The following is a 24,857-nucleotide window of genomic DNA, read 5'->3' as shown; positions in this document are numbered from 1 at the left end:
GATCACTGCCCAACCTTGTGAATACACTAAGGAATGGTGAATCTCACGTTTCCCACGGGTGGATTATATGGTCTGTGAACTCTTATCTCAGTAAAACTGTTTATAGAGAGAGAGACTTACTAGCAGTGTTCTCCAGTACCGAAGCACATGCAAGGCTGGAGAAGGGCTGCAGAGGTAGTAAGGGAGTCTGAGCTATTACACAGGTGGATGTACACGTCACAGGTGGTATTCAGTCTTGGACTGAAAAACGTGACCACAGGAGAGTTTGCAGTTTACTGGCAGATGACTAATGTTGGATGTGTGTGTGTGTTCGTGTGCGTGCGTGCTCAATTGTGTCCGACTCTTCATGACCCCACAGACTGTAGTCTGCCAGGCTCCTCTGTCCATGGGATTCTCCAGGCAAGAATACTGGAGTGGGTTGCCATTCCCTTCTCCAGGGGATCCTCCCAACCCAGGGATCAAACCCACGTCTCTTGCATTTCCTGCATTGGCAGGTGGATTCTTTGCCACTGTGTCAGCTAGGAAGCCCCTAATGTTGGGTGTTAGTCTTAAAATCCATTTGTCTTTTCTTAATTACCTCAACCGTGAGCAGATTCTTGCAGAGTCTTAGTTTTACCCCCTTTCTAGTTTTCTCTGCTTCCTGGGCCCTTGTCAGCAATGGGCACCATCTGCCGGGCTCAGGGGCCTCAGGGCATGTCCTCCCTCAGCCTTGACCCCAGCTGAGCCTGAGCGCAGAAGGGCGCTGAGTGTTGCGCGGTCTCTGGGAGCTGCAGCGTCACCTCCGTGTCCTCCGTGTCAGGTTCAGAGCCACCAGAACAAGGGCAACACAGTGGCCACATCCCAACCGAGGGTGGAGAGCAGGCCCTCTGCTTCACAGCCACCAGAACAAGGGCGACACAGTGCTCACATCCCAACCGAGGGTGAACAGGCCCCCTCCTTCTGCTGGCTCTTCTGTTGTCAAAGATGAAGGTGGTTCATTTGAAGTGAGTGACCTTACCTTCGTTAAAAGCAGTGGAAGTTTGCTGTGAGAGAAAAATGTGTTCTTCATCTGCAGGCTTTTTTCAGGGTCTTCAACAGTATGCTCCTGAGTGGATATTTAAGCTAAAACCCTGAGCTTTGCTTAAAAATACTATTGGCAAGACTTCCCTGGTGACTTAATGGTTGAGAAATCCGCCTGCTGATACAGGGAACAGGGGTTCAGTCCCTGGCCTGGGAAGATTCCACATGCCTCGGGGCAGCCAAGCCCGTGTGCCACAGCCACTAAGCCCGTGCCCTCGAGGCCTCACCCCACAACAAGAGAAGCCGCGCACCGCAGCTGGAGAGTGGCCGCCACTCACCGCGACCAGAGAAAGCCCACACACAGCACCGCAGACCTAGAGCAGCCAAAAGTAAATAGTAAAATATTCATGACAAGCATACATTGAGTGTTCAGTGTGTGTTCTGAGTGCTTTCAAGTGTTGTCAACCCCTGGACTGATCTTGCTTCCATGGTATATAGGGAATATAAACAGACTGCCTTTCTTTTTTCCACAATTTTGTTTTTTAAATTTTTCGGTAATTCCAGTAGATTTTTCCTTCAGATATTGTGGTGTGACCACAGCAGCTCAGTAACTCAGCATCCAGGTTGGACCAGGCCCTCAGCCAGCTAAGCCAGGAGGTTGGCCGGGGATTGGGGGGAAGTAGAGAGGGAGGGGAGGGGATGGCCTCCCACATCTGCCACGCTCATTGCCAGGTGAGGCCAGTGCGCTCATCAGACATGCTGTGTGTGGTTTCCCTCTAGGATCATCCACGAAGACGGCTTCTCTGGCGAAGACGTGAAGCAGTACAAGCCGGTGGTCTACAGCAACACCATCCAGTCCCTGGCAGCCATCGTCCGGGCCATGGACACTCTGGGCATCGAGTACGGTGACAAGGAGCGAAAGGTAGGCCTGTCCCTGCTCCCCGCATGTCCTCTCTATGGGGCCGGGCTGCCGTATGGGGACGGGGCGAGACTGTGCTCTGTCACCAGCCAGGGCACCCATCCACCTGGCCAGTGCAGCCCAACAGGGGGCTCCGGTGGTGGGCAAACCGCCACAGCACAATCGCGACGGAGACGACAAACCCAGAATTCCAGGGTTTATTATGTAGATGAGAAAGGGTTGGTGACACTGCCCTAAATCGTGACCCTCACCACATTGTCCAAGTACATGCCCTTGGGCAACTCACTTGAACAGAAAAATATATTTTTAGGCACTACAAGCCCCACCTGGCCACCATCTCCCCTCCTTCGGGCAGCTTTCCTTTCCTTGCCAGCGGTGGGGGCAGCTGTTCAAACCCACTCTCTTCCTCCTTTGCACCAGGGGGCTGTGTTTTCCCTGCCTCCAAGGTGAGTCTGAGGACCAGGGGCACTCTCCTTCCTGCAGGAAGTTGGCATCCTAGAACAGGGACAGTTTTCAGTTGAGTTTCCAGGCTTCTGATAGGTGGTGAATGGAATAAGTCATAAAAACTCTTATTTGCAAATGTCTGCATTCACTGAAGTTACACAGCTATACTGGAAAAGCCAAATAAAAGGGGCGAGGGGAAACAGCCTTGGAAAGTTCTCTGCAGGAGTGGCTCTTTGTCTCCTGCTGGGACTCTGAATCCCAACCATCCTCTCCTTGTGACCTGAAGTGTGAGGTGGGGAGCAGGTGGAGGCCGTCGAGTGCCTGGGCCCCTCGTTGGAGCCTCTGGATAGAGAGCGTTAAGCTCCGGTTCCCATGTGGCTTGGTTGTGCACTGTGTATATATCCTTTCTTTGCCAAAAAATCACCTCCCTCATGGAGGAAAACCATCCTCACCTTCGCTGGGTGTAATAAATCATCTGTGACAGATAGCTTTAAATGTAAAATTCAATGTTATATGCACAAAATCCTAATTCTCTGCGACAATCATCCCAGCTCAGGTATCGCCTTCCCCCCGGAGGAGGGGAAAGTGAGTGACTGAGGATGTCCAGGGCCAGCCTGGGGCGGGGAAGCCAGGCGCTGCCCCTCAGGGAGGAAACCCTTCTCCCTGGGGATGGGCTTTGGTTTTGGTCCCAGAGCCAGGACCATGGAATGAGGGACACTGCGAGCTCTTAAGTTTTGTTTGCACTAAGAATTCACTGAGGATACAGTGTGCCAGGCCTTGCTGGAGATGTGTGTGTATGAGTCACTCATTCGTGTCCAACTCTTAGGACCCCATGGACTATAGCCTGCCAGGCTCCTCTGTCCATGGGATTCTCCAGGCATGAATGCTGGAGTGGGTTGCCATTTCCTTCTCCAGGACAGTAGAACTGGAGAGACCAGTCAGCAAAGAGCAGCCCAGATCATCAGATGTAGCCAAGACAGGTTACAGGACTTCATTCATTTTAATAATAATGGTCACAACAGTAACACCAGTAGCTCTCTTGTACTGAGCACCTACTAGAGGCCAGGCACTGTGCCATAAGCACTTTGCAAGTATTAACTCACTTTTGTCAACTCGGGCGGGCGTTAAAGCAGGAAATGCCCGGTCTGATCTTCAGACATGGGACAGGCCTTTGGTCTCTCTGTCTGTCTTTTGGTCAAAGAAAGCTTAGTGCCTGAATCTCAGTTAACCAGATGACACAGTGCAGAAGGCTCACATGTCCATAGCACACACTTCACACAAACACACCCACCCACCACAGCCTTCGAGACCTTCCAAGAGTGTGTGTGTTCACTGCCATGCCCACCTCTCAAGCAACTCTTCCTTCCTCAGAACCTCCTGCCCTGATTATAACCCAAAACAGCGTGACTTTGAAATGCTTTTCTCCTTCAGTTTTGGAAAACGTCTGTTGTTCCTGGAGGATTTTGTTTTCCCAGTTTATTATCCTGAGTAGGGAGGTGGTTGCTTGGGTATTGCTAGGAACATGACGTGCTAAGGTCTATACCGCGGGGCCCATCCGGCTGTTTCTTGTGTGGTGGAGACAGCCCTCAAGTAGAGGGTTGGGAAAGGCTCCACTGAGAAGGGAGGCCGAGAACAGAACGGGTGCTCCCTGGAGCCGGAGGAGCTGGAGCCCAGTCCTCTGCCGGCAGGTGGCACCACGGCACTCAGGCTTATCAGGAAGTCCTCCAGGCCCCGGGACATCTCCTCCTGCTGTATTTCACCTTAGGCCACAGTGAGCCAGGCAGCAGGAGAAGGTGTTCCCTGGGAGTGGCCTGGTGTGGATTTGCTGTCTAGGAGCTGCTTGCAGGGACCCCCCCACCCCACCCCCGCCCACCTGCCTGTGTATCAGCTGTGGGGGGTTTGGAGAGTGAGGTGGAAGGGGGCAACTACTTCACACTAGATGGCCAGGGAAGGTTCCCCTGAACCTGAAAGGGATATTTGTGATGAAAAGACCTCGAGAAGGAGCCGAGGAGGAGCCGTGGGAGGAAGAGAAACAGAGGCTCCAAGCAGACACCACCAGGCCCTAAGAGAAAGTGAGCCTGGTGAGTTGAGAGTGAGAAGTGAAAAAAAAAATAAGAGGCACAGAGAGGCAAAACGATTTATCCAAGGTCATTCAGCACAGAATCCGTATTTATAGATTTGTAACCCTAAGGAAACTATGATCCATGTGGCTCAGGTCCAGGGCAGAGCCCCATTTAAAGAGGCACAGTACAGCCAGGCAACACAAAGCTTCAGAGCCCTGTTCTTCGGAGTCTCTCCCAAAACTCAGGGTACTCAGAGGACAGCCCCCACTGCTCGTCTCACAGGGCCTTTCCTGCCTTCCCCCGTCTGTCTCAGTCCTGCTCTCTTGAACCGCTTTCTTCCTAAGCTTTCTTCCTAAGTGCCCCGACACCGTCTCTCTACACACCACCACGAGCCTGCCAGGCTCTCCCCCTCCTGCCCTCTTTAGTCTTCTCACTTGTCCGTCTCTGCCTCCTGCCCTCTCCCTCCCTATCCCCATCTCTCTCTTCCCGTCTCCAGCTGTCTCTCCGTGGCTCCTTCTCCCTGGGTCTTTCTCCCCTTTCTCCACCTCCTTCCTCCGCCTCCTCCCCACCCCTCTCTGCATCTCTGTCTCCCTCCTTCCTCCCCGCTCTCCCTGCTCACCCCAGCTCATTGTCATGTAAATTGTCCTAAACTTTTGAGAGGATCTTCCCCTCCCTCTTCTCCCTCCATCCTACGCCCAGGGCCTGCATCTGCATCATAAAAGCAGAGAACCTCATCTGGCAGAACTGGCCTCAACCCTGACACTGGAACAAAGTCTGGGGGAAACTGGACAATCAGAGGATTAGGAAGTTCATTTGGGCAAGCCGAGGATGGGGAAAGTCTATGAACACTCCCTTGTGATGAATTTGATCACACCCATGTGTATATAGAAATACACACAAATTTATGTCCAAATGCAATGTATACTTGCATATGTAAAGCACATTATAATGGGACAATAGCAAAGAAGTAATGCTTTGAACTTGTGTGAGGCTTTATTCAGTTGAAAAACCCTCTCATTTTCATTTTTCCTTTGTGCATGTCCTATTTCTCCCACTAAATTTTGAACTCCCTATGGGCAGAATATAGGTCTTACCCATCTAGTACAGTGCCTGACACAGGAAGTATTGGATAAACTGCATTCCAATCCCAGTTCAACCACCAACTGTATGGCCCTGGGTACATTATAGCTTCCTTGGGATTTCTGTCTGTAAGATGGGCATAATTCTGATACTGTCCCCTTTCATCTGGTGTTAAGGTTAGATGAGGTGACGCACGTGAAATGCTGGGACAGCGCCTGACACGTCCAGCACCTAACCGGCAGTCCGGGGCCAGTGCCCTAAGTGGGGCTAAGATCAGTGCTGGTGCTGGAATTGCTACCCAGTCTCTGCCGGTTCACCAAGGGGCTTCGTTGGAGTGCCCCCTCCCTGCCCTGAGATGAGATATGGTACTCTTTGAGGAGGCAGAATCAGATTTCACACTTAGATTCCAGAACGTCACAGAATCTCCTCTGGTAAGAGAAACCTTGCCATTTAAGTCACACAGTGGAGCACTGAACACGGTCTCCTTTTGAATCAGGGAAATGCTGTGATGCTGTCTCCACGGCGCAGCACTGTGTACCCTGTAGTTCACAAGAATTCTGAAACAGATGGAAACAAGGATGCTCTCTAGTCTGTATCTGCCTGAGTTCCTTGGGGTCTAGAGAAACCTCAGCGGGTGTTTTCAGGTCTGATGGGGGGCTGGGGAGGTGACAAATGAAGGCCCAAACCTGAGGCCGGAAAGAGGCTTCCTCCAGGCAGCAGCACGTACACCACGATGTGCTAGACGCTGCCACTCTTCCGCTGTAGCAGGCCAGCCCCAGCCCAGCTCTGACCCTCTGCCCACCCAGGCTACAGAGCTTGAAACTCCTCCGTTTAAGACCATCTAAGTCTGGTGCTCCATTTTGCAGATGAGAGCCCCACCTGGCCCCGACAGGAAAGAGACTTACTCCAGGGATGACGTGGCAGGCCGGCACTAGAGTTTGAGGTTTTCTGAATCTCTGCTCAGTTCTCTTTCCATCTCAGCAGCCTGCCCAAAATCACTCAGCCAACCTGGGGCCTTGTTGTCTTTCATTTGGTGGGTCAGCCAGTCATCCCACAAATACTCAGTGAGCAGTCACAACACCCCTGGCAGACAGTGCATGGGGAGGCAGGGTTAGATGCAAAAATGAAAGAGGGAGCCCACCCTTTGATTTGCAAGGCCTCCCCAGCTCTGCAGTGCAGCCAGGTCTGCTTGCTTCCTGTCATCTGAGACTGGATCAGGCCCCAGGCCCTGGGTTTGGGGCAGGTGTCTGTTTTTTAAGCCCTGCCATAAAGAGTGCCACACCTGGCTGCTAGTACCTTGGCCCAGGTTGGCAGCACAAGTGGCTCTTCCTGGCCTTCCTCCAAAAAGACCAACTCAGAGGAACAGCAGGTTTCAAGATGGGAAAGGAAGAGGCGGGGGATTAAAATGCCAGGTTTTGAGATGGCCCTTTAATGCCTCTCCTTCTTAGCCTCTTTTTGGGTTTCCACAGCTGAAGATAGTCGCTCCCTCCTCTGAACACGGTCGTTCTGGAGCTCCAGACCCAGCCGTCTCCCGGCACTCTGCAGCCGGACGGGGAAGGAGGGGAGCCTGAGGGCCAGGACGGTCTTATCTACCTGTACATTCACGCATTCATTCATCCACATAGGTATTCCCGCAGGGGTGAGCAAGACCCAATCCCTGCCACCAGGGCGTAGGCAAGGAGGACAGATGCTTCAGTAGACAATGGTGTTTTCCTTTGATTTGGTTTTAATTTTTACTTATTTGTTGGCTGTGCTGGGTCTTGGTTGCTGTGCACAGGCTTTCGCTAGTTCCGGCAAGCTTGTGGTGTGGGGGCTTCTCCTTGCGGTGGCTTTGCTTGTTGCAGAGCATGGGCTCTAGGGCGCTCGGGCTTTAGTGATTGTGGCGCATGGACTTAGTTGCTCTGCAGCACGTGGAATCTTCCTGGACCAGGGGTCGAACCTGCAGCCTGTGCTTTGGCAGGTGGATTCTCAACCCCTGGACCACCAGGGAAGTCCGGTAGACGGTGTTTTTTCTTTTCATCAAAATGTGGTGATATTGATGCTCCTCAGTGGGTTGTCTTGAGGACTAAATGACTACTAAATGCAAGATCTTAGAGTAGAGCCCGGCACCCAGTAGGTACTCAGGAAAGCTTAGCTGTTGTTAGCATTGTGTGCCTTGAAGCAGAGTGACAACTACTCTAGTTTTCGAAGGTTGGTTAGACATTACAGATGAATGCCGGAAGTGAGGTATCCCCCTGGCTGAGGGCAGGGATCTGAGCAGTCATGGGAGGAGCCCTGCCTTTGCCTGGGTTTTGTCCTCCTGTCAATGCTCATCCTTAAGAATCAGGAAAGCAGGAGCCAGCTTGGGCTTCTCTATGTGATTGGCATTTAATGAAGGGGCACTCATGAGAAGAGGATGGTTCTCTTCCAGAGAGCTTTGAGGGCTAAACAGAAAACCATTTTTCTGAGTCTTGATAAAATGCTGAGCCCTTCCCTGCCTTCATAAGTCAAGTGTTGGGAACACACGAGGATATTTCCTTATTGATGGAGGGTCATAGTGGGCCTCAAGGTTCTCTCCATGGATGTCAGAGATTGTGGTCCAGGCCCAGAGACAAAGGACATTCCAGTAGAAGGCTGGGCCTAATATGCCACCCTGGGACATTCGTATAGACACCTTACCTTGAGCAAGTCACAGAGCTCCTCTGAGTTGCACTGTGTAAGTTAGGATGTATTTGGCTGCTAGTGAAGACCACCCAACTGTCGGTGTCCTTGACAGTAGCTACTAAGTCACTTCAGTCGTGTCCGACTCTGTGTGACCCCGTAGACGGCAGCCCACCAGGCTGTTCTGTCCCTGGGATCCTCCAGGCAAGAACACTGGAGTGGGTTGCCATTTCCTTCTCCAGTGCATGAAAGCAAAAAGTGAAAGTGAAGTCGCTCAGTCGTGTCCGACTTAGTGACTCCATGGATTGCAGCCTACCAGGCCCTTCTGTCCATGGGATTTTCCAGGCAAGAGTACTGGAGTTGGGTGCCATTGCCTTCTCCACCTTGACAGTAGGGACACCGTCAATTCCTGGACAGGGACTCGTGAGAGATGGTGGCCCTGGGGCTCCTCGAAGCATCAGGCCTGGGTCCACCCTGCAGGGCCCTCTGGTTGCTCGTGGCTCCAGGTAACACCTCCCACAGGGACTCCAGGGCAGAAGAACACGTTGCCCAACTTCGAACCACACATTGGCCTAGCAGGAGGGAGCTGAGGAAAACAAAAATGTGGCTTTTTTTGGCTCTAGTAGGACACAGAGGCAAGAGAGAAGGGGGCTGAGGGATGGCACCAGTCACCGCCGGCCACTTTGCCTGTGAGCTGCTGTGGGGATCTGTAAGAATGTGGAAGCAGATGTGCTGAGTTGGTGGGAAGTCCCGTCTAGAGGCTAGAAATGTGGTACGGTTGGGGAGCTACTCTGGGGAAAGTGTGCTCCTCCAAGCTGGGACACGGGGTCGTAACTTCTTCTCTGGTTTCTGCCTTTGTTTGCCCATTTTAGTCTTCTCCGGCCGATATAGCAACAATACCATAGATGGGTGGCTTAAACAACAGGAACATATTTCTCACAGTTCTGGAGGCTGCGAAGTCCAAGGTCAGGGTGGCAGCAGATGAGGTGTCTGGGGAGGACCCCTTACTAGTTCACAGACAGCTGTCTTCTCACCGTGTCCTCTCGAGACGGAAGGACTGGGATTGATCTCTGGAGTCTCTTATAAAGGCATTCGTCCGCAGTCTCCTCCCAGACGCCCCGCCTCCTAATATCAGGACAGTGGGGATTAGGTTTTTACATAGGAATTTTGAGAGGACACGGTCGATCTATAGTACCCACATCAGAAGCTGGAATGTTGTCCCAAGGGGCACTGGAGAGGAGAAGATGGTTGGTGGCAGGTAAATCTCCTGGCAGCGCAAAGCTATGCCAGAGTGTCTGGGAGGAATGTCCGTGCAGAGGAACCTGGGGTGCGGCTCACTGAAGAGAGCAGGGCAGTCCACCCCGCGACCACCACCCACCCGGCCTGGCACCCCGGCTTCCCTGGGCAGGCTGGGTGACTGCCGCGCCTGGCCTCCATCCGGCCCCTCCATGGCATGGCTCGTGGAATGAGTGGGTGTTCAGGCCTGCGCCTCAGCCAGTCTCCACACATTCATCGTCTGTAGAAAGAGGTGTGGAATTTTAAAAAGAAAAAAGGAAACCTAACGACTCCAACTAACAGTAAATGAAAACCACAGGCAGTGGTGTCTTGCGCTTTGGTCTCCTCCTTCCCTCCCTTTCTCTTTCTCTTTCTCTCTCACAGTAGCGTACACTCCCCTCGTCTGTCTCTCCCTGTAAGCCCTGAATTACCCGGCTCTAATGGTGAAAATAATGTTATGACTGTGGAAAAAATGGTGAAAAAAATGTTATGACTATGCAAGTGAATATTTCCGAGCATCAGGATAGGGGGTCCCCACTAGTGGCCTTTCCCTTGAGTATATAAGGGGCCCACATGACAGCCCTCAGTCTACCCCCACCCCCTGCATTTCCACTGGCTACCCCACAGGAAAGCCAAGAGCCTCCTCTTTGGAGCGGGAGTGTTGGGGGCACATCTTTTGGGCTCCAGGTGGCAAACAAGCTGCCAAGGATCTCGCCCAGCCTCGGAAGACATAAAGGACAGCTCAGAGAGGCCTGCCTGGCCAATGCTCATGTGCTGAGGCTCCTGGCATGTTGAAAAATGAAGAATTCTTAAAATAAGGCCACAAAATTGTAAATTTTTAACGGGCTTCCTCTGGTGGCTCAGACTTAAAAGAATTTGTCTGCAATGCAGGAGACCCAGGTTCCATCCCTGGGTTGGGAAGATCCCCTGGAGAAGGAAGTGGCAACTCACTCCAGTAATCTTGCCTGGAGAATCCCATGGACAGAGGAGCCTGGTGGGCCACAGTCCATGGGGTCACAAAACTGAGTGACTAACACTTCTAAATGTATACTTACCAAATTAATACTTTGGACCCACCATTAATGCAATGCAGTATAATTTTGCTACCCAGAACATAATCAGAGGAGCTATAAGAATGTTAGTACACAGTGCAGGGCTGGCTGCACGGTCCCATAGGGGACCCAGGTTCAAGCCTAGTGGTGAGCACTGTCACCGTTCACCCCGGAGGGCGGTCTCTCCCTGACCACGTCTGTTACCTAATTTGATCCAAACTCCACATTGGAGCCCCTTGTGGATGACGGACCCTTTCTGAGGGACCTGGTGTTTTACAGAGGAGCCAGGGGACCCAGAGGTGGACTTTGGCTCATTGTGGGGTGTCAGGGGTGTGCTGAGGCAGCCGTGTGGGTGAGATGGAGAGGGTGGCCGCGGAGTGGTGTCTGGGGCCCTCCGCAGCTCGAAGGCCCCGCGCTCTGCATGCCTGGGCCGGAGGGGTGTAGTCCCACACAGGCAGGGTGGCGGTGGCTTCCCCAGGAAAACCAGTGCCTGTCTGCCCTTGTCATAACCACACACACCCATCTTCCTCTTTACTCGGCTCCTTCCCCTCTTATTTATTTACGCCTCCACAACCTACTGGGGTCTTGCACCACTGCTGAAGACCCCCTCTGGATAAGATAGGACACTCTTGGTCACCAAAGATAAGAAAGACAATCAAACTGGCTTGTGAAAGCGAAAAAACACTCCCCGGGTCCAGGGAGGAAGAAGCCCAGAGGGGCTGCTGCAGGGGAGGCTCCACCAGCGGCTCTGATGAGCTGCCCTGGCTCCTCTTCATTTCCTCCGTCCCCCGCGGCCTTCCCGTTGGACCCACAAAATCACTTCTCATCTTGCAAGAAAATGGCTGTCAGAGTTACATCACCACCTCCTCCCACTCCCCCCCGGCCCCGACCCTGGAGCATCCCTGAATGTGCAGAGCAGAGGGTGTGCTCTTGCACACCCTTCCCTGAGAAGCCACTTAGATCCTGGGAGTTGCCCTCTCTTCTTGGCCCCACTGAGATCACATACCCATCCCTGAACATCCCTGAGCCAGTCACTGTGACCAAGGGGATGCGGTACTCTGATTGCCTGAAGGGTTCCTGGGACCAGAGTGAATTCCCCAGGAGCTCATGAAACAGGAAATGGAAGCAGAAGAAAGAGATGCTGGGGAGGCCACCATAGCCATCCTGAGTACTCTCCTTGACTTCAGCACTGCCCACTGTGTCTGATTCCTATCATATTGGTGGATGGCTAGCCACACTCAAGCTACTATAGCAGGATTATGACGTAACCCAGTTGGGCTGGAGCCAGAGCTGCTCCTCCCCTAGTGGCCTTTTCCTCCAGTGGGCCAGCCAGGATCCCAGGTGCAGCCCCCAGCCCACCACTCACCCTTCCCTTCTCGCCTTTCAGCTGGGGCTGTGCAGGGGGTGATGACAGAATGGGGGGTGAAGGCAGGTGGAAGACATGGGCCTGTGTGTGGGTATATCTCCTGGGAGACTCCAGTTTTCCCAGCCCACCTGAGCCAGCAGGGACCTTAGCCATGCGCCAGTCAAGGCTTTATTTAGAGCCAGACCAGTGCAGTTGTAGAGGGCCATGCCCAGGGGGAGGCAGCTCGGCAGGGGTCAGAGCCAGGGCTCAGAGTCAGAGATATAACCTTGAGTCTTGGCCTTGCCTGTCGTCAGCTTTAGACTTCAGGGTGGTCACTTGGCTCACTCAACCTCAGGTTCCTCATCTGGAAACTGAAGGTAATAATAACAATGACCTACTCACGGGGCTGTTACGGTTGAAGAATTCATAGATGTTGAGGGCTAATCATGGGGCTTGGCACTCAGTAAGTGTGCAGTAATCAGCTCTTGTTTTCGTCTTCCTCTCACCCACACATCACCCCCTGGCTGGTGAAGGGAGAGCCAGGACTAGAAGCCCGGCTGTGACCATTGTTTCAGAACTGGGCATAGAGCTAGTGCCGAGGCCACTGAACAAGTCAAAGAGGCGGCTCAGTCCCTGCCCGCCCCCCCAAATTCCCCGTCGTCGGCTCTGGTTCCAGGCTGGGGAGCAAGGTGTGTGCCCTGGCCCCTGTCTCTCTTCCTGGCTTTGCAGGAGTGGAGCTGAGGAAGGCTGCTCCTGAACCGGGGTCCTGCAAGGCCCGAGACAGAAGCCTAAAGAGGTAGACCCAGGGAGAGAGGAGGCAGGACCCCAGAGAGGAGAGAGGCAGTTGGCCCTGGGTGACAGTCCCCCAGAAACACTTGAGATGGTTCTTCCTGAGTAGGAAGGTTGACCCCCGTCAGGTGTCCCAGCGTCAGTGGGGTGCCTGGCCCAGAGCACATGCTCCCTAAATGCTCACTGCTTTGTTCCTCTGTATTAAGACTGTCCCTGATCTGAGAACATTATTCCCACCATAAACCCTACCTAGTCCCTGCAGCTGTAAGTATCTTTTCCATCTCCTGGGCACCTTCAGATTCTCTCTATTTCATTGGTTGTCTCACTTGTTCTATTTTTTTTAAGTTCTTATTGAATTTATTATGGTATTTCTTCTGTCTTATGTTTTGTTTTTTCGGCCGTGAGGCATGTTGGGTCTTAGCTCCCAAACCAGAGATCATACCCACACACCCTGCATTGGAAGGCGAAGTCTTAACCACGGTACAGCCAGGGAAGCCCCCTCACTTGTTCATTTGAGAAACACGTGCTGTGGCCTTCTGTGCACTAGCAGTGTGTCAGGCACTGGGTGAACAGGAATGAGCAGAGATGAGCAGACTGGCCTCAGTTTCCTCATCTGTAAAATAGGGGTTTTTCTATACTTGGGACAACAAATGCCACAGACAGGGAGTCCTGCCATGCCACATGCTTGTCCAGGCACAGCATGAACATGTTTCCAGCTCTGACGGGCACAGACCCTTCTGGCTCAGACAGCAAACACGCATCACCCAGCACGAGCGCTGGCCGTCAGCCCCTCTACGTCCTCGTTCCCGAGTGAGCCCAGGAGCAGCTGACAGCCCTAGAGGAGCTGTGGATTAGGAGCGTTTGCACAACCAGACTCTCCTCCCCCAGTGTCTCTGGTCCGAGGTCCCTGGGGCACAGTCCTGAAATAGCTCACTGCCAAATTAGGTCCCGCTTTTCCAGCTCTGTGGGCACCCTCCCCCTTCTTGCCCAGGCCTCTGTCTTCCTTCCCTTCTCCTTCCTGCTGCACTTCCCTGCCGGGTGCCTGGACCAGCTGGTGCCCTTGATGACAACCAGCCGAGGAGAGGAAGGTGGCTCTCTGCGCCCAGCTCTGCAGACTAGGGTGCCTGCTGGGGGCCCAGGTGCCCTCCATCCCAACCCCAGCTGTTCTCAGGGTCCAGGTTGTGCACCTGAGTGAGCAGTACCTTGATTCCCGGATACGGCCCTCCCTGGGGCCACGTCCAAGCGTCTCTTCTGCAGCAGGGAGCCTCGTGATAAGGTTTCAGCCTCTTGTGTCTTCTCGTATGGAACCACAGCGTGCATCCTCCGAGTGAGGTTCTGTGTGTCGTGGGACACAGAGCATACGCTCAGGAGTCAGGCAAGTGCAAGGTCAACACTGGATCCTCTTTTATCTTTGTGGCCTCAGGCACGTCCCTTAAGTACCCTGAATTTGAACCTCAGTTTCATCCTCTGTAAAATGGAAATAATACCAGTGTTTATCAGCCAGGGTGCAGGTTTCCCTGCTGTTACAAAGACCCCTAAGTAACAGTGGCATGAATAAGATGAACACACGTTTCTCTCCTGCCTGAGCAGCCCGGCTGGGCGCTGGGCAGGCCCTTCTGCCCTGTTGCTCTGTCACACTCAGGGTCTCTGCCCCCGTTCCAGGCCTGAGGTGCTGCCCCTGCTACCCCTCCTAGCCCGTGCTGTGCTGCGTGCTGTGCTTAGCTGCTCAGTCGTGTTCCATTCTTTGCGACCCCATGGACTGCAGCCTGCCAGGCTCCTCTGTCTATGGGGATTCTCCAGGAGAGAATACTGGAGTGGGTTGCCATGCCCTCCTCCAGCGGACCTTCCCAACCCAGTGATCGAACCCAGGTCTTCCTCATTGCAGAACATGGGAAGAAGGGTGGGTTTGGCTTAGAGAAGGTCCTGAGTGTCAGGGTGAGGAGTATGGATGCTCATGGCCTGGACCAGGGGGGTGTTTGCATTAGGGGAAGGGCCTGCGGCCAGCAAAGGCTCCATGGAGACTGCCTGCCTGGCGGGCAGGAGAGGTGCAGGCCCCTCTCTGGACCTTGTTGCGTCATGTCAGTGCACTTCTGGTTTACTTCTTCTCCAAGACCCAGTGGCGTTGAAGGTCCTGGCCCAGCACGTCAGAATCTCAGACCCTCTTCCACCAGCTACTCCGGGGCAAGCCTCCCTGCAGTATGAGCGTCCCATGGTGCCCAGCGCCTCCTGCTGGACCTGCAAAGGGCGTCCTGTCCCCGGAGGCCCCTTCTCTTCCAGCGATGCTTCCTTTACATCCGCATCTCTCACTGTCTGCAGCAGCCCTACTAGAGTTTGATCCCAGCTTTCTCAGTGCACACTTCACTGTGAACGTACAGTTTTGTGCTGGAGGAACTGTTGACACTCTTGTGGCTGGGATTCCTCAGACAGTCATCCCTTGATGTGATGGAGCAACACTCTTTCTCATTGAGTAAGTTTAGGGGCACGGACTGTGTCTCCTCTTGGGGAGCCACAAAGGTACTCAGAGCCCAGCAGAAAGGAGGCTTGTTGACGTGTGTCTCATCCAGAGTTTCCCAAACTTTTGGGGTTTTTTGGAATAATCTTATGAAGTTTTTGGTTCACATACTGTTGAAGTTTAGCTTGAAGGATTTTGAGCATTACCTTGCTAGCATGTGAAGTGAGTGCAGTTGTGCAGTAAGTAGTTGGAACATTCCTTGGCATTGCCCTGCTTTGGGATTGGAATGAAAACTGACCTTTTCCAGTCCTGTGGCCACTGCTGAGTTTTCCAAATCTGCTGGCATATTGAGTGCAGCACTTTCACAGCATCATCTTTTAGGATTTGAAATAGCTCAGCTGGAAGTCGATCACCTCCACTAGCTTTGTTGGTCGTAATGCTTCCTTGGCCAGCTCCTGGGGGCTTGCCAGTCGTAGGGGTGGGCAGGTGGAAAGACCACTCCAAGTGTCATTTTCCAGAGTGAGCCAGGAAGCAAGGCCCAAAGCTCATCCTTGGGCTGTAAGTCCTAGACGTTTCGAAGCTGGATAGGGAGAAGAGAATCAGATCTAGCCTTTGTGTGGAGGCTGTTTGTCCTGGAAAAGCTGGGGAGGTGGGAGATCACAGCCTCCCCACTCCATCCCAGCCCTTCTCTTACCTGCCACCCAGCTGGATGGGGAGAACACCCAGCATGGGGACCCATCTTCTCTCACTGTGACTCTCTGGCACATGGAGGGGCAGGAGCCCAGTCCTTCTGGGCCCCCCAGGAACTCAGGGAGAGGCAGGGTCTTTGTCAGATTAGGGTCAGGCTTGAGCTGGAGGTGTAGCAGGCCTCAGCTCATGGCAACCCACTCCAGTATTCTTGCCTGGAGAATCCCATGAATAGAGGAGCCTGGTGGGCTGTAGTCCATGGGGTCGCACAGAGCTGGACACGACTGAAGTGATTTAGCATGCACACCCGCAGGCCTCAGCTTATGGCAGAAGAACACTGATGCTTCACAGGAAAGCTGGGCTTCGGGCCCTGCCCCCAGCTTACTCTGTGACCTCAGGCAAGTCCTTCATCCTACAGTTGCTACTGAGGAGCCAGAGGGCCTCTAGATCTCCCCTCTACCCTGCCCCCCCATTTCAGTTCCATAACTTCTAGAAAGTTCTGTAAATCCTTCTGGCAAAACTTAAATGCTCAGCTTAGGTATTGCCAAGCCTCTTTTTCCCTTGTATCCAAAAGAGAAAGAATCCCCTGTGTTGCAAAGGTGGCGCAAATTAAAGGCTGACTTGTCTAGGGGAGGGAGTGGTGCTGGACAGCTGGCAGACAGTAGTCAGCGGTGGAGGCAGCCCCACTGTGGGCACCCAGGGCACACCAGGCTCCTCCTAGGCCAGGGCCTGGGGCTGTAGATATAGGTGCAATGACAGCCTAGGAGGAGCCTGGTGTGGGGTGACACGTGGGCCACCAAGCCATGGGCATAAAGCCACTAAATCAAGCAGAAAAACACTGTCAGGTATCACTGTCGCCGCATCTGTGCCAAGGGTAAGCCGTGTTGCAGGGCTGCGGGGGGAGATGAACACGAATGGCCCCGGGAAGCTGTCAGCTCCCTCTGATCACTAGGGCAGGCTCCCTGGGGGCCAGGGAGTGGGCGGTGGATTTCAGGAGCCATTCACTTGATGAGAATGAGATGGCAGAGTGTACAGAGCCGGTTCAGGGTGGGGGCATGAGGCCAGCGATGCTTCTGGGCTTCATCACAGACGTCGCGCACACAATTCATTGACTGACCCATGCCCTCAGCCCAGACCTCATGATTTACGCACACAAGGAGCTCACAGACTTGCATAGTGCTCAGCCTCACGCTCTGTAGCCACTGTCCACTGGTGGAGCCCAGTGCTGCTTTCTGAACCCGATGTGACCTGGGGGAAGGTACCCATCTGCTCTGTGCTGCTTGTTTTTAATCTGTAGAATTGGGATAATACCAGTTCTTAACCTCATGCTTGGGACAACAATGTGAAGGGCTTGAACAGTGCCTAAACACTAGTATGCAAAAGCTCTTTGTATTAGCTCAGGCTGCCATAACTGAACGTAGACTGGATAGATTGAACGACAGAAATGTATTTCTCATAGCTCTGAAGGCCAGAAGCCCAGTATTGAGGTTCTGGTCCAAATAGGTTCTGGTGAGAGCTCTCCTTCTGGCTTACAGACAGCCACTTTCTTTTACTGTCTCCCCACATGGCCTATCCTAGGTAAACACACCTGCAGAGGGTAGGGAGTGAGAGCTCTCTGAGATCTCTGATAAGGGTGCTAACCCCATCAGGTCAGGGCCCCATCCTTATGATCCCATTTAACCTTCATTCCTTACTCCTAAGTTCAGCCACACCGGGGGTTAGGGCTTCAGCATACGAATATTTGGCGGACACATACATTCAGTCTATAACACTCTTACCTAAAAACAAAAAAACAAAAACAAAACAAACAAACAAAAAAACCACTCTTACCTTAGGAAGATTTAGCCTTTATGATCTATACCCTGATTTGGCCCTTGGTAATGAAGTTGCCTGGCATATATGAGGTCTTTAGCAGTTACACAGCTCTGTGATGAACCCCTTAAGGGGAGGAATCCTTTGTTTGCCAGCTCCAAGCCCTGTGTTTGGCACAAAGGTAAATCCCTTTTACTACTGCCATCTTTGTGCTCTGGACCTCCCACCTGTGGGGCAGGTATAACAGGTGTTCACACATGAGGAAACTTGAGGCTCAGAGAATTCAGATGACTGGCCCAGAGTCAAGCAGCTAGTCAGTGGCAGAACTGTTGTTGGGCCCAGATATCTCAGAACCTGCCCACTGCCCTTTCTGCTGTGGGTATGAACCCCGTGAGTTCAGAGGCAAAAATCGGATTGTGGAAGACCAGAATGGATTTGGATCCTGACTTGTAGAGCCACCTTCTTCAGAGACCATCTCTCAGGCCTGAGTTTTCTCAGCTACTGAGTGAAAAGCATACACCCCCCCCTCCAGAGTTTGTGCAGCAAGGAGAGCAGGTCACACAGGGGACACGTGCGAGAGGCGATACCTACCAGAAGCTGGCTCTGTGCATCTTCCCCTGGAACATGGACCCTCTTCAGACGGGACACAGAGCACAGGACCCCGAAAGGAAGCCTCATACCCGAGCAGCCACCCTCAGCCCCTGGCCACCCCAGGCTCCTTTCTGTCCCTGTGGATTTGCCTGTTCTGGACATTTAATTGCAGTGAAATCATTTGGTGTGTCCTCTTTTGTGTCTGACTTCTTTTCACCCAGCATTATATTTGCAAGGCTCATCCAATGTTATACATCGAATAATATTCCATTGTATTGGAATTTGGATATATCAGACTTTGTTCACACGCTTATTATATGATGGACCTTTTTGTTTCCACTTTTGGGCTATCCTAGTAATCATGCTGCTGTGAACATTCATGCAAAAGTTACTGTGTGGTCACACTTTTATTTCTTTGTGGTGTATACCTAGGAGTGGAACTCATGGGCCATATGTGAAGTCTGTTTTTCTGTTTTAACTTTCCAAGGAAGTATATAACTGTTTTCCAAAGTGGCCACACCATTCTTTATCACCATAAGCAGTATGTGAGTGTTCCAGTTTCTCCACATTCTCACTTACATTTGTTTTTTGTCCAGCTTTTTTATTGTAGCCATCCTGTTGGGTGTAAAGTAGTGTTGCAGAGTGGTTTTAATTTGTGTTTCCCTAATGACTAAGGATATTGAGCATCTTTTCATGTTATTAGCTATCTGTATATCTTCTTTGGAGAAATGTCTGTTCAGAACCTTTGTCCACTTCTAAATTGGGCTATTTGTCTTACTGTTGAGTTGTAAGAGTTCTTTATACATTCTGGACACCAGTCCTGTATCAGATGATTGGCAAATATTTTCTCCCCATCTGTGGGTTATCTTTCCCCTCCCTGGATGATACCCCTTCAAGTCTACCCACTTCTTCCCCTAAACCTTACTTGGGCCTCTTTCTTTTTTTTTCCTAACATTTATTTATTTGTTTAGCTGCTCCAGGTCTCCGTGTGGAATCTTCAGTCTTCATTGCAGCCTGTGGGCTCTTCGATTGTAGCACGTGAGCTCTTTGGTCTGGATTGAACCCAGACCATCTGAATTGGGAGCGCGCATTCTTAGCTCCTGGACCGCCAGGGATGTCCTGGGCCTCCTCCTTTTCCGGTCTTACTCATCTTTTTCACCAGCTCACCTGGAGCTACAGGAACTGCCTCTTCCTTGCTTTGTGGACAATGTTCCCAGCAGGTTCTCACCCAGTCAGCAGCCCCAGCTGCACCCAGACTGTGGTGGCCCTGGGTTAGAGGGCTCTGTGTTGGTCAGACGAGTGCTGCCCACAGCCCCGCAGGGTGAGAGTGTCAGGGTAGAGAGACCACCACACGCTAAGCATGCACTGGGCACTCGATGCTTTGCTCGCATCATCCCACCGCATCTGCAAACAGTCTCAAAAGATGCTAGTATTTTGTCTTCCCTGTGCAAAATGGTGCCAGGATTTGCTCTTTGAGTTGTGTGGCTGCAGAGCATGTGTGCGGCTCACAGGCAGCAAGTTTGCTTCTGCTGTCCTGTTTGGTAAATGTCAACTCCGAGAGGAGCCCAGTGTTGTTAAAAAATCCTAGAGGATGTATTGGTCCCTTCCTAGTACTAAGTCCCATTATAGTAGCAGCAGAGTTTGCTTGACATTCTGAAAAACACCTGACTTCACCTGCTGTACCAACCGACCCCTAAATCTCAATGGTTCAACACAGTAAAGGAATGTTTCTTGTTCACATCACTGCCTAATGTGAAAGGTGAGGGTGCTCTGGCTCTCCTCTGCTCTGTGGCTCTGCCAGCCCCACCAGCCTTGGGGTCTCCTAATAACTGGCCAAGCAGACAGGGAAAATTGGGGTTGGGGTGGGGACAGATCACCTTCCATTGGCTAGAACTTGGTCATCTAGTCACAGGATCTGGACAGTGTCTAGCTGTGACCTCAGAAAGAAAAGCCAGAATGCTCTTGTCACAGGAAGCCAGTGTCTGGCACAGCCTGTGGACGGGGATTTTAGCTCAGTTGCCTCCAGCTCCTGTGGTGAGAGGTGCATGTTCCTGGCGCTCCTGGCCCTGTTTATCTCCTCCTCAGTGGGGACCCAGCAGAGTTGTGGGGGCCACACAGTGAAAGAGCAGCGCTTCTCTGTGACCCAGTGGAGTAAACCTGGACTTGGCTGTTGGTGGTGATAAAGCCTCCCCGTCTCCTCTGTCCCAACTCCGTGGAAACGGGCTGCCTGCCAGCACCTGCATGCATGATAGCCCTGGAACTCTGATTCCATATGCTGTGTTCTAGGAGCTTCTGTTAATGTCATTTCTCGAGCTGTTGTTTCTCAAGTCTCATACACACACTTTGGCGGATGTGAGCTACATACAAACCTTGATTTTTACTGTCATTCTATGTCTGTTGTAATGGGTATTATTAAAAAGTCACATCAAACTCATAATTTCACACAAATAACCATTGAAGATGAGGCTGATATCAGAGCTCTACTGGCATGAAAAAAGAAGTGGCACCCGAAGGACTGAGTCTGGGAACATGGCATAGGGTGAAAAGGCGCAGATGCCAGACTGCCTTGGGGAACTGTGGTTCCAGGGCTGGCAAGCTGTGTGACCACCCCACACCGAGTATGTTCATGCAGTATAGACAGAGCCTAGGGTGGTTAAGGTGTTAAACAACGGGCAGCAGTATGTGGCATGTGCTACGAGTTTAGTGTGTGTTAGGCATTAGGACACAATGCATCGTGTCACTGACTGTACCCAAATCCTGTACCAGCTGTTATTACTGCCATTTTACAGATGAGCAGAGAAAGGCTGAGTCACGTCCCCAGCTAGCAGCAGAGCCAGGCCCTGGCCCGCAGTGTGGCTGACTCCCAGGCTGGTCTCTGCGGGGGGCGTCCAGTCATGGCCCCGCTCTGGCACTAACTTAGGAGTCTGCGTCTGGCAGGCCTCATCCCTCTCTGAGCCCCTGTATGCACGCGGCAGGAGGTCCGCTTAGTGGTTTGTGCAGCACCCGGCTCGCAGAATGTAGGGCTGCTGTCCTCACTTCAGCCACAGCAGAAGCCTTTGCCGAAAACAAACAGAAATAAAACGGAGCTGGACCAGATGCAGTCTCGATGCCTACAGGCTTTGCCTGTCCCTGACCCCCTGCCTGACTGTGGATTCTTGCTGTTGTCTCTCTCCACAACACCTGGGTACTTTATTGTGACCAAACTTGTGATGTAACCCAAGTATGAATGCTCAGTCGTGTCCAACTCTTTGCAATCCTATGGACCATAGCCCCCCAGGCTCCTCTGTCCATTGGATTCTCCAGGCAAGCATACTAGAGTGGGTTGCCATTTCCTTCTCCAACCCAAGTAGAGGCCATCATTTATCCACCTAATTATCTGTTGATGGATATTTGAATTATTTCTCTTCTAGGGTTAATGTGAATTAATACTGCTAGAACACTGATGTACAGGTTTTTGCTATACTTCTCTTACTACTTACTTATAAATGGAATTGCCCAGTCATCTGGTAAGGATATGTTAACTTTATAAGAAGCTTCCTAACTGGTTTCTGAAGTGGTTGTACCCTTTAAACCACCAGCATTGTAGGAGAGAGTTCCTGTTGCCCTGTACTCTCACCAACACTTGGAATTGTCAGTCCTTTTATGTTTTAGCTATACTAGTTTGTCGGAGAAGGCAATGGCACCCCACTCCAGTACTCTTGCCTGGAAAATCCCATGGACAGAGGAGCCTGGTAGGCTGCTGCAGTCCGTGGGGTCGAGAAGACTCGGACACAGCTGAGCGACTTCACTTTCACTTTTCACTTTCATGCACTGGAGAAGGAAATGGCAACCCACTCCAGTGTTCTTGCCTGGAGAATCCCAGGGACGGGTAACCTGATGGGCTGCCGTCTATGGGGTCACACAGAATCGGACACGACTGACGCGACTTAGCAGCAGCAGCAGATTAGTTTGAATGTAGTAGTATTTCATTGTGCCTTTAATTTTCATTTCCCTGATGACTAGTGATATCTGGCACCATTTGTATATCTTCTCTATAAACTATCTGTTCATACCTTTTTATTCTTCCCTTTTCAGGGGTTGTTAGTCATCTTATTAATGAGTTGTAAGAGGTTTTTATTTTCTATTTTTCCATGGGGGTGGGGAATACATTTTTATGCTTAAAATGTTTTTCGCTAGTCAGCAATTGTAAAGAGTTTTTTAAAAAATCTCTCCTGGATGCAAGTTCTCTGTCAGATATATGTATTGTGACTATTTTCTCCAGTTTGTGGCCTCCCTTTATCGAACATTTTTAAGTGTATTAATTAATGAAGGTGATTCGTTGACTCTCAGGCTTCCATCTCTAGCTCATACCTCTCTTTTGAGCTTGAAGGACCCTTTTCTAATTCCTTTGGCTGCAAAGTCCCTTTATCTGCAGGTGAAGAGGCAGTGTGGTGTTAGGGGTAGACCTGTGGACTTTGGGGTCAGGCCATCCTGGGTCCAAGTCCCGGCTCCAGGGCTCATGAGCGGGTAGATCTTACCCTCTGCTCTGAGCCTTGGTTTCCTGGTTTGGAAAAAGGGGGACAATAAACAATCATCCCCTTGGGCTGTTGTGAAACTTAAGCATGAGGATGATGGTAAAGCACCGAATGAGGGCGCTATACCTGTTGGTGTGCCTGTCACCAAGGGGCAATGTTCCTTCAGCCCTCGGGCTCCAGCCCAGACCAGTCCAGGTGGCAGAGCCAGCTGCCTCTGTCCTCCTTTATGTTGAAAGCACCATGCTCCTCGCCGTTACCCAGGGCTGGACACCTCGGACCTCTCTGTTCCTCCTGTGTCCCACTTCCCTATCCAACCCTAACCCTTCCCCTCTCTGCCCAGCCTCTGCCCTGGGCAGGCCTCCTTCTCAGTCTTCATAGCTCTGGGAAAAGCTCCTTACCAAGACAGTCTCCCTGCCTTCTGCCTCCCCCATCTCCCACCCTGCGTCACCAAAGGCTCCGTTTCTGAATCTGAACCCTGCAGCCCCAGGGTGCATGTTTGGGGGAGCCCACTTTGTGAGGGCGGGGCTCAGCGGTCACCAGCTTCTTCTCTGGTTATAAATAACAGGCTCTATTCTTAGGCTACCGCCAGTTACTTCTCCTCCCCTACCTCCCAGCAGAGCCTCCATCGGAGACCTTGGCTGTCCTTCCTGGAGACAAGCCATTCCTTGGCCTTTGGCAGGACCCATTCCTTTGATACGTGATCAGAAAATTCAATTATAAAACCAATTACCAATTTCCTGAGCTTTACAAGGGAGACATGAAAGTTTGATTGAGTTTGAATTCCTGTTCGGCTGATTGCCAGCAGAGGCCACATGGGCTTGTGGGAAATTTTCTTGTTGATTCTGTTTTGTTTTGTGGCTACACTCTTGGGGAGAGAGGGGCCCACTGGTTTTGTGTGGTAGGATTTTTTTTTTTTTTAACCACCCCTCCAACTTGCTAAATGGCTTTTCCCCTGTTGTGATGCATGAGATGTAAATCCCCCAAAGACCCGTTGCCAGGGCGACAGGCTCCGGAATTGAGCTCAGCTAAACAAAGTCCTTTAGCATTGAAGGTTGAAGCACTTGTTTCTCATGCAGAGTTGGGTTCTAGGGGCCCTCAACGAGGCTGCGTTCAAAGTCGCCTGCCCAACAGGGACAGAGAAGGGGTTGTCTCACTGGTCACTGTGGAGTAGCTTCAGCAGGGTGGCTGGGCTGTCTGTTTCCAGCCCCTGCCCAGGGAACACACAGATGCTGAGGCCAAGGATCAAGGGTCAAAGCCCTGGAGCCCCTGAGCTGCTTCTGCCCAGCTGATAACCTCTCCCCAGAACCTGCAGGGCCCTGACAGCCAGGGTCAAGGGCAGGGGGGACTAGAAAGCAGACCTTCATCTCTACTTTGGGCACCTGAATGGAGCCTGTGATGGTGGCTGACCGGGAGTCCGGGTCAGAGTCTGAGTTGGTTTTGGGGTCCAGGTTCCCTCCCTAGGAACAAACTTGAGAGGATTCAGTGTTTGGAAGCTGAAGCCATTCCAGGACTCTTCCTACAAGAGACTCATTATCCCAGACTGGGAATGAGGCCCCATTCAAAACTGTCTGCCCCGGACCTGAAGTGCCCCAGTTAGAGATGCAGCCCTCTGGGTTTTAAAGACTGTTAAGTCTCTAGGAAGCCTGGTTGAAGTACTGATACCCCTCGAGAGAAGATCATTTCCCAGTGGGAACTAGCCATCAGCAAACTGAGAGAACGGCCCTCTGGGAGCAGGATGTGGGATTCCCCAGGCCCAGGGCAGAGGCAGGTGACCTCCACCTGCCTCCTTCAAGGCCAGGCCCACAAGTGACCCCTCAGATGGAAAATGCTTGCACCTCTGCTGCCCACACGGTACCCCACACCTCACACAGCACTCATAGCCCACCTCACCACACAGCGGCCTCATGAGCCAGCCACCCTGACCCCGCCGTTGCACTGGGGTTCCGAGGGGTCCAGTGCTGTCCAGCCCCACGCTGCTGGTGAATGCAGACTCTGCCCTTGGCCCTGGGACTTCCGCGTCCTGCCTGCTCCTCTGCACTTGCAGCCTGCAGCCTCCAGCCGCACTGAGGCCACCGACACAGTGCACCCGCTTTGTTTGACTGTTTTGCTTTGTGCGTGTTTGTTTTTACAAGGTGAGAATTTTTTTGTAAGGCTTGAATTTGGGCTTTTTTTTTCCCCTCTCTCTCTTTCTTTTT

At 52.1% G+C, this 24,857-nt stretch overlaps 1 protein-coding gene across 4 annotated transcripts in view; it reads left to right on the top strand.

Moving 5' to 3' along the window:
* The window catches only part of GNAO1 (G protein subunit alpha o1), a 179,058-nt gene that overhangs the window by 96,347 nt on the left and 57,854 nt on the right, over positions 1-24,857 (top strand). For all 4 annotated transcript variants that reach the window (XM_018062013.1, XM_018062012.1, XM_018062015.1 and 1 more), the window contains exon 3: positions 1,780-1,921. In XM_018062013.1, the coding sequence (XP_017917502.1) occupies positions 1,780-1,921 (142 nt within the window). The remainder of the gene's footprint in view (positions 1-1,779; positions 1,922-24,857) is intronic.

Source organism: Capra hircus, chromosome 18 (assembly GCF_001704415.2).
Source record: "Capra hircus breed San Clemente chromosome 18, ASM170441v1, whole genome shotgun sequence".
Taxonomy (NCBI): domain Eukaryota; kingdom Metazoa; phylum Chordata; class Mammalia; order Artiodactyla; family Bovidae; genus Capra; species Capra hircus.
The sequence above is the reverse complement of the archived record's forward strand: the minus strand, read 5'-3'. Positions and strand labels throughout refer to the sequence as shown.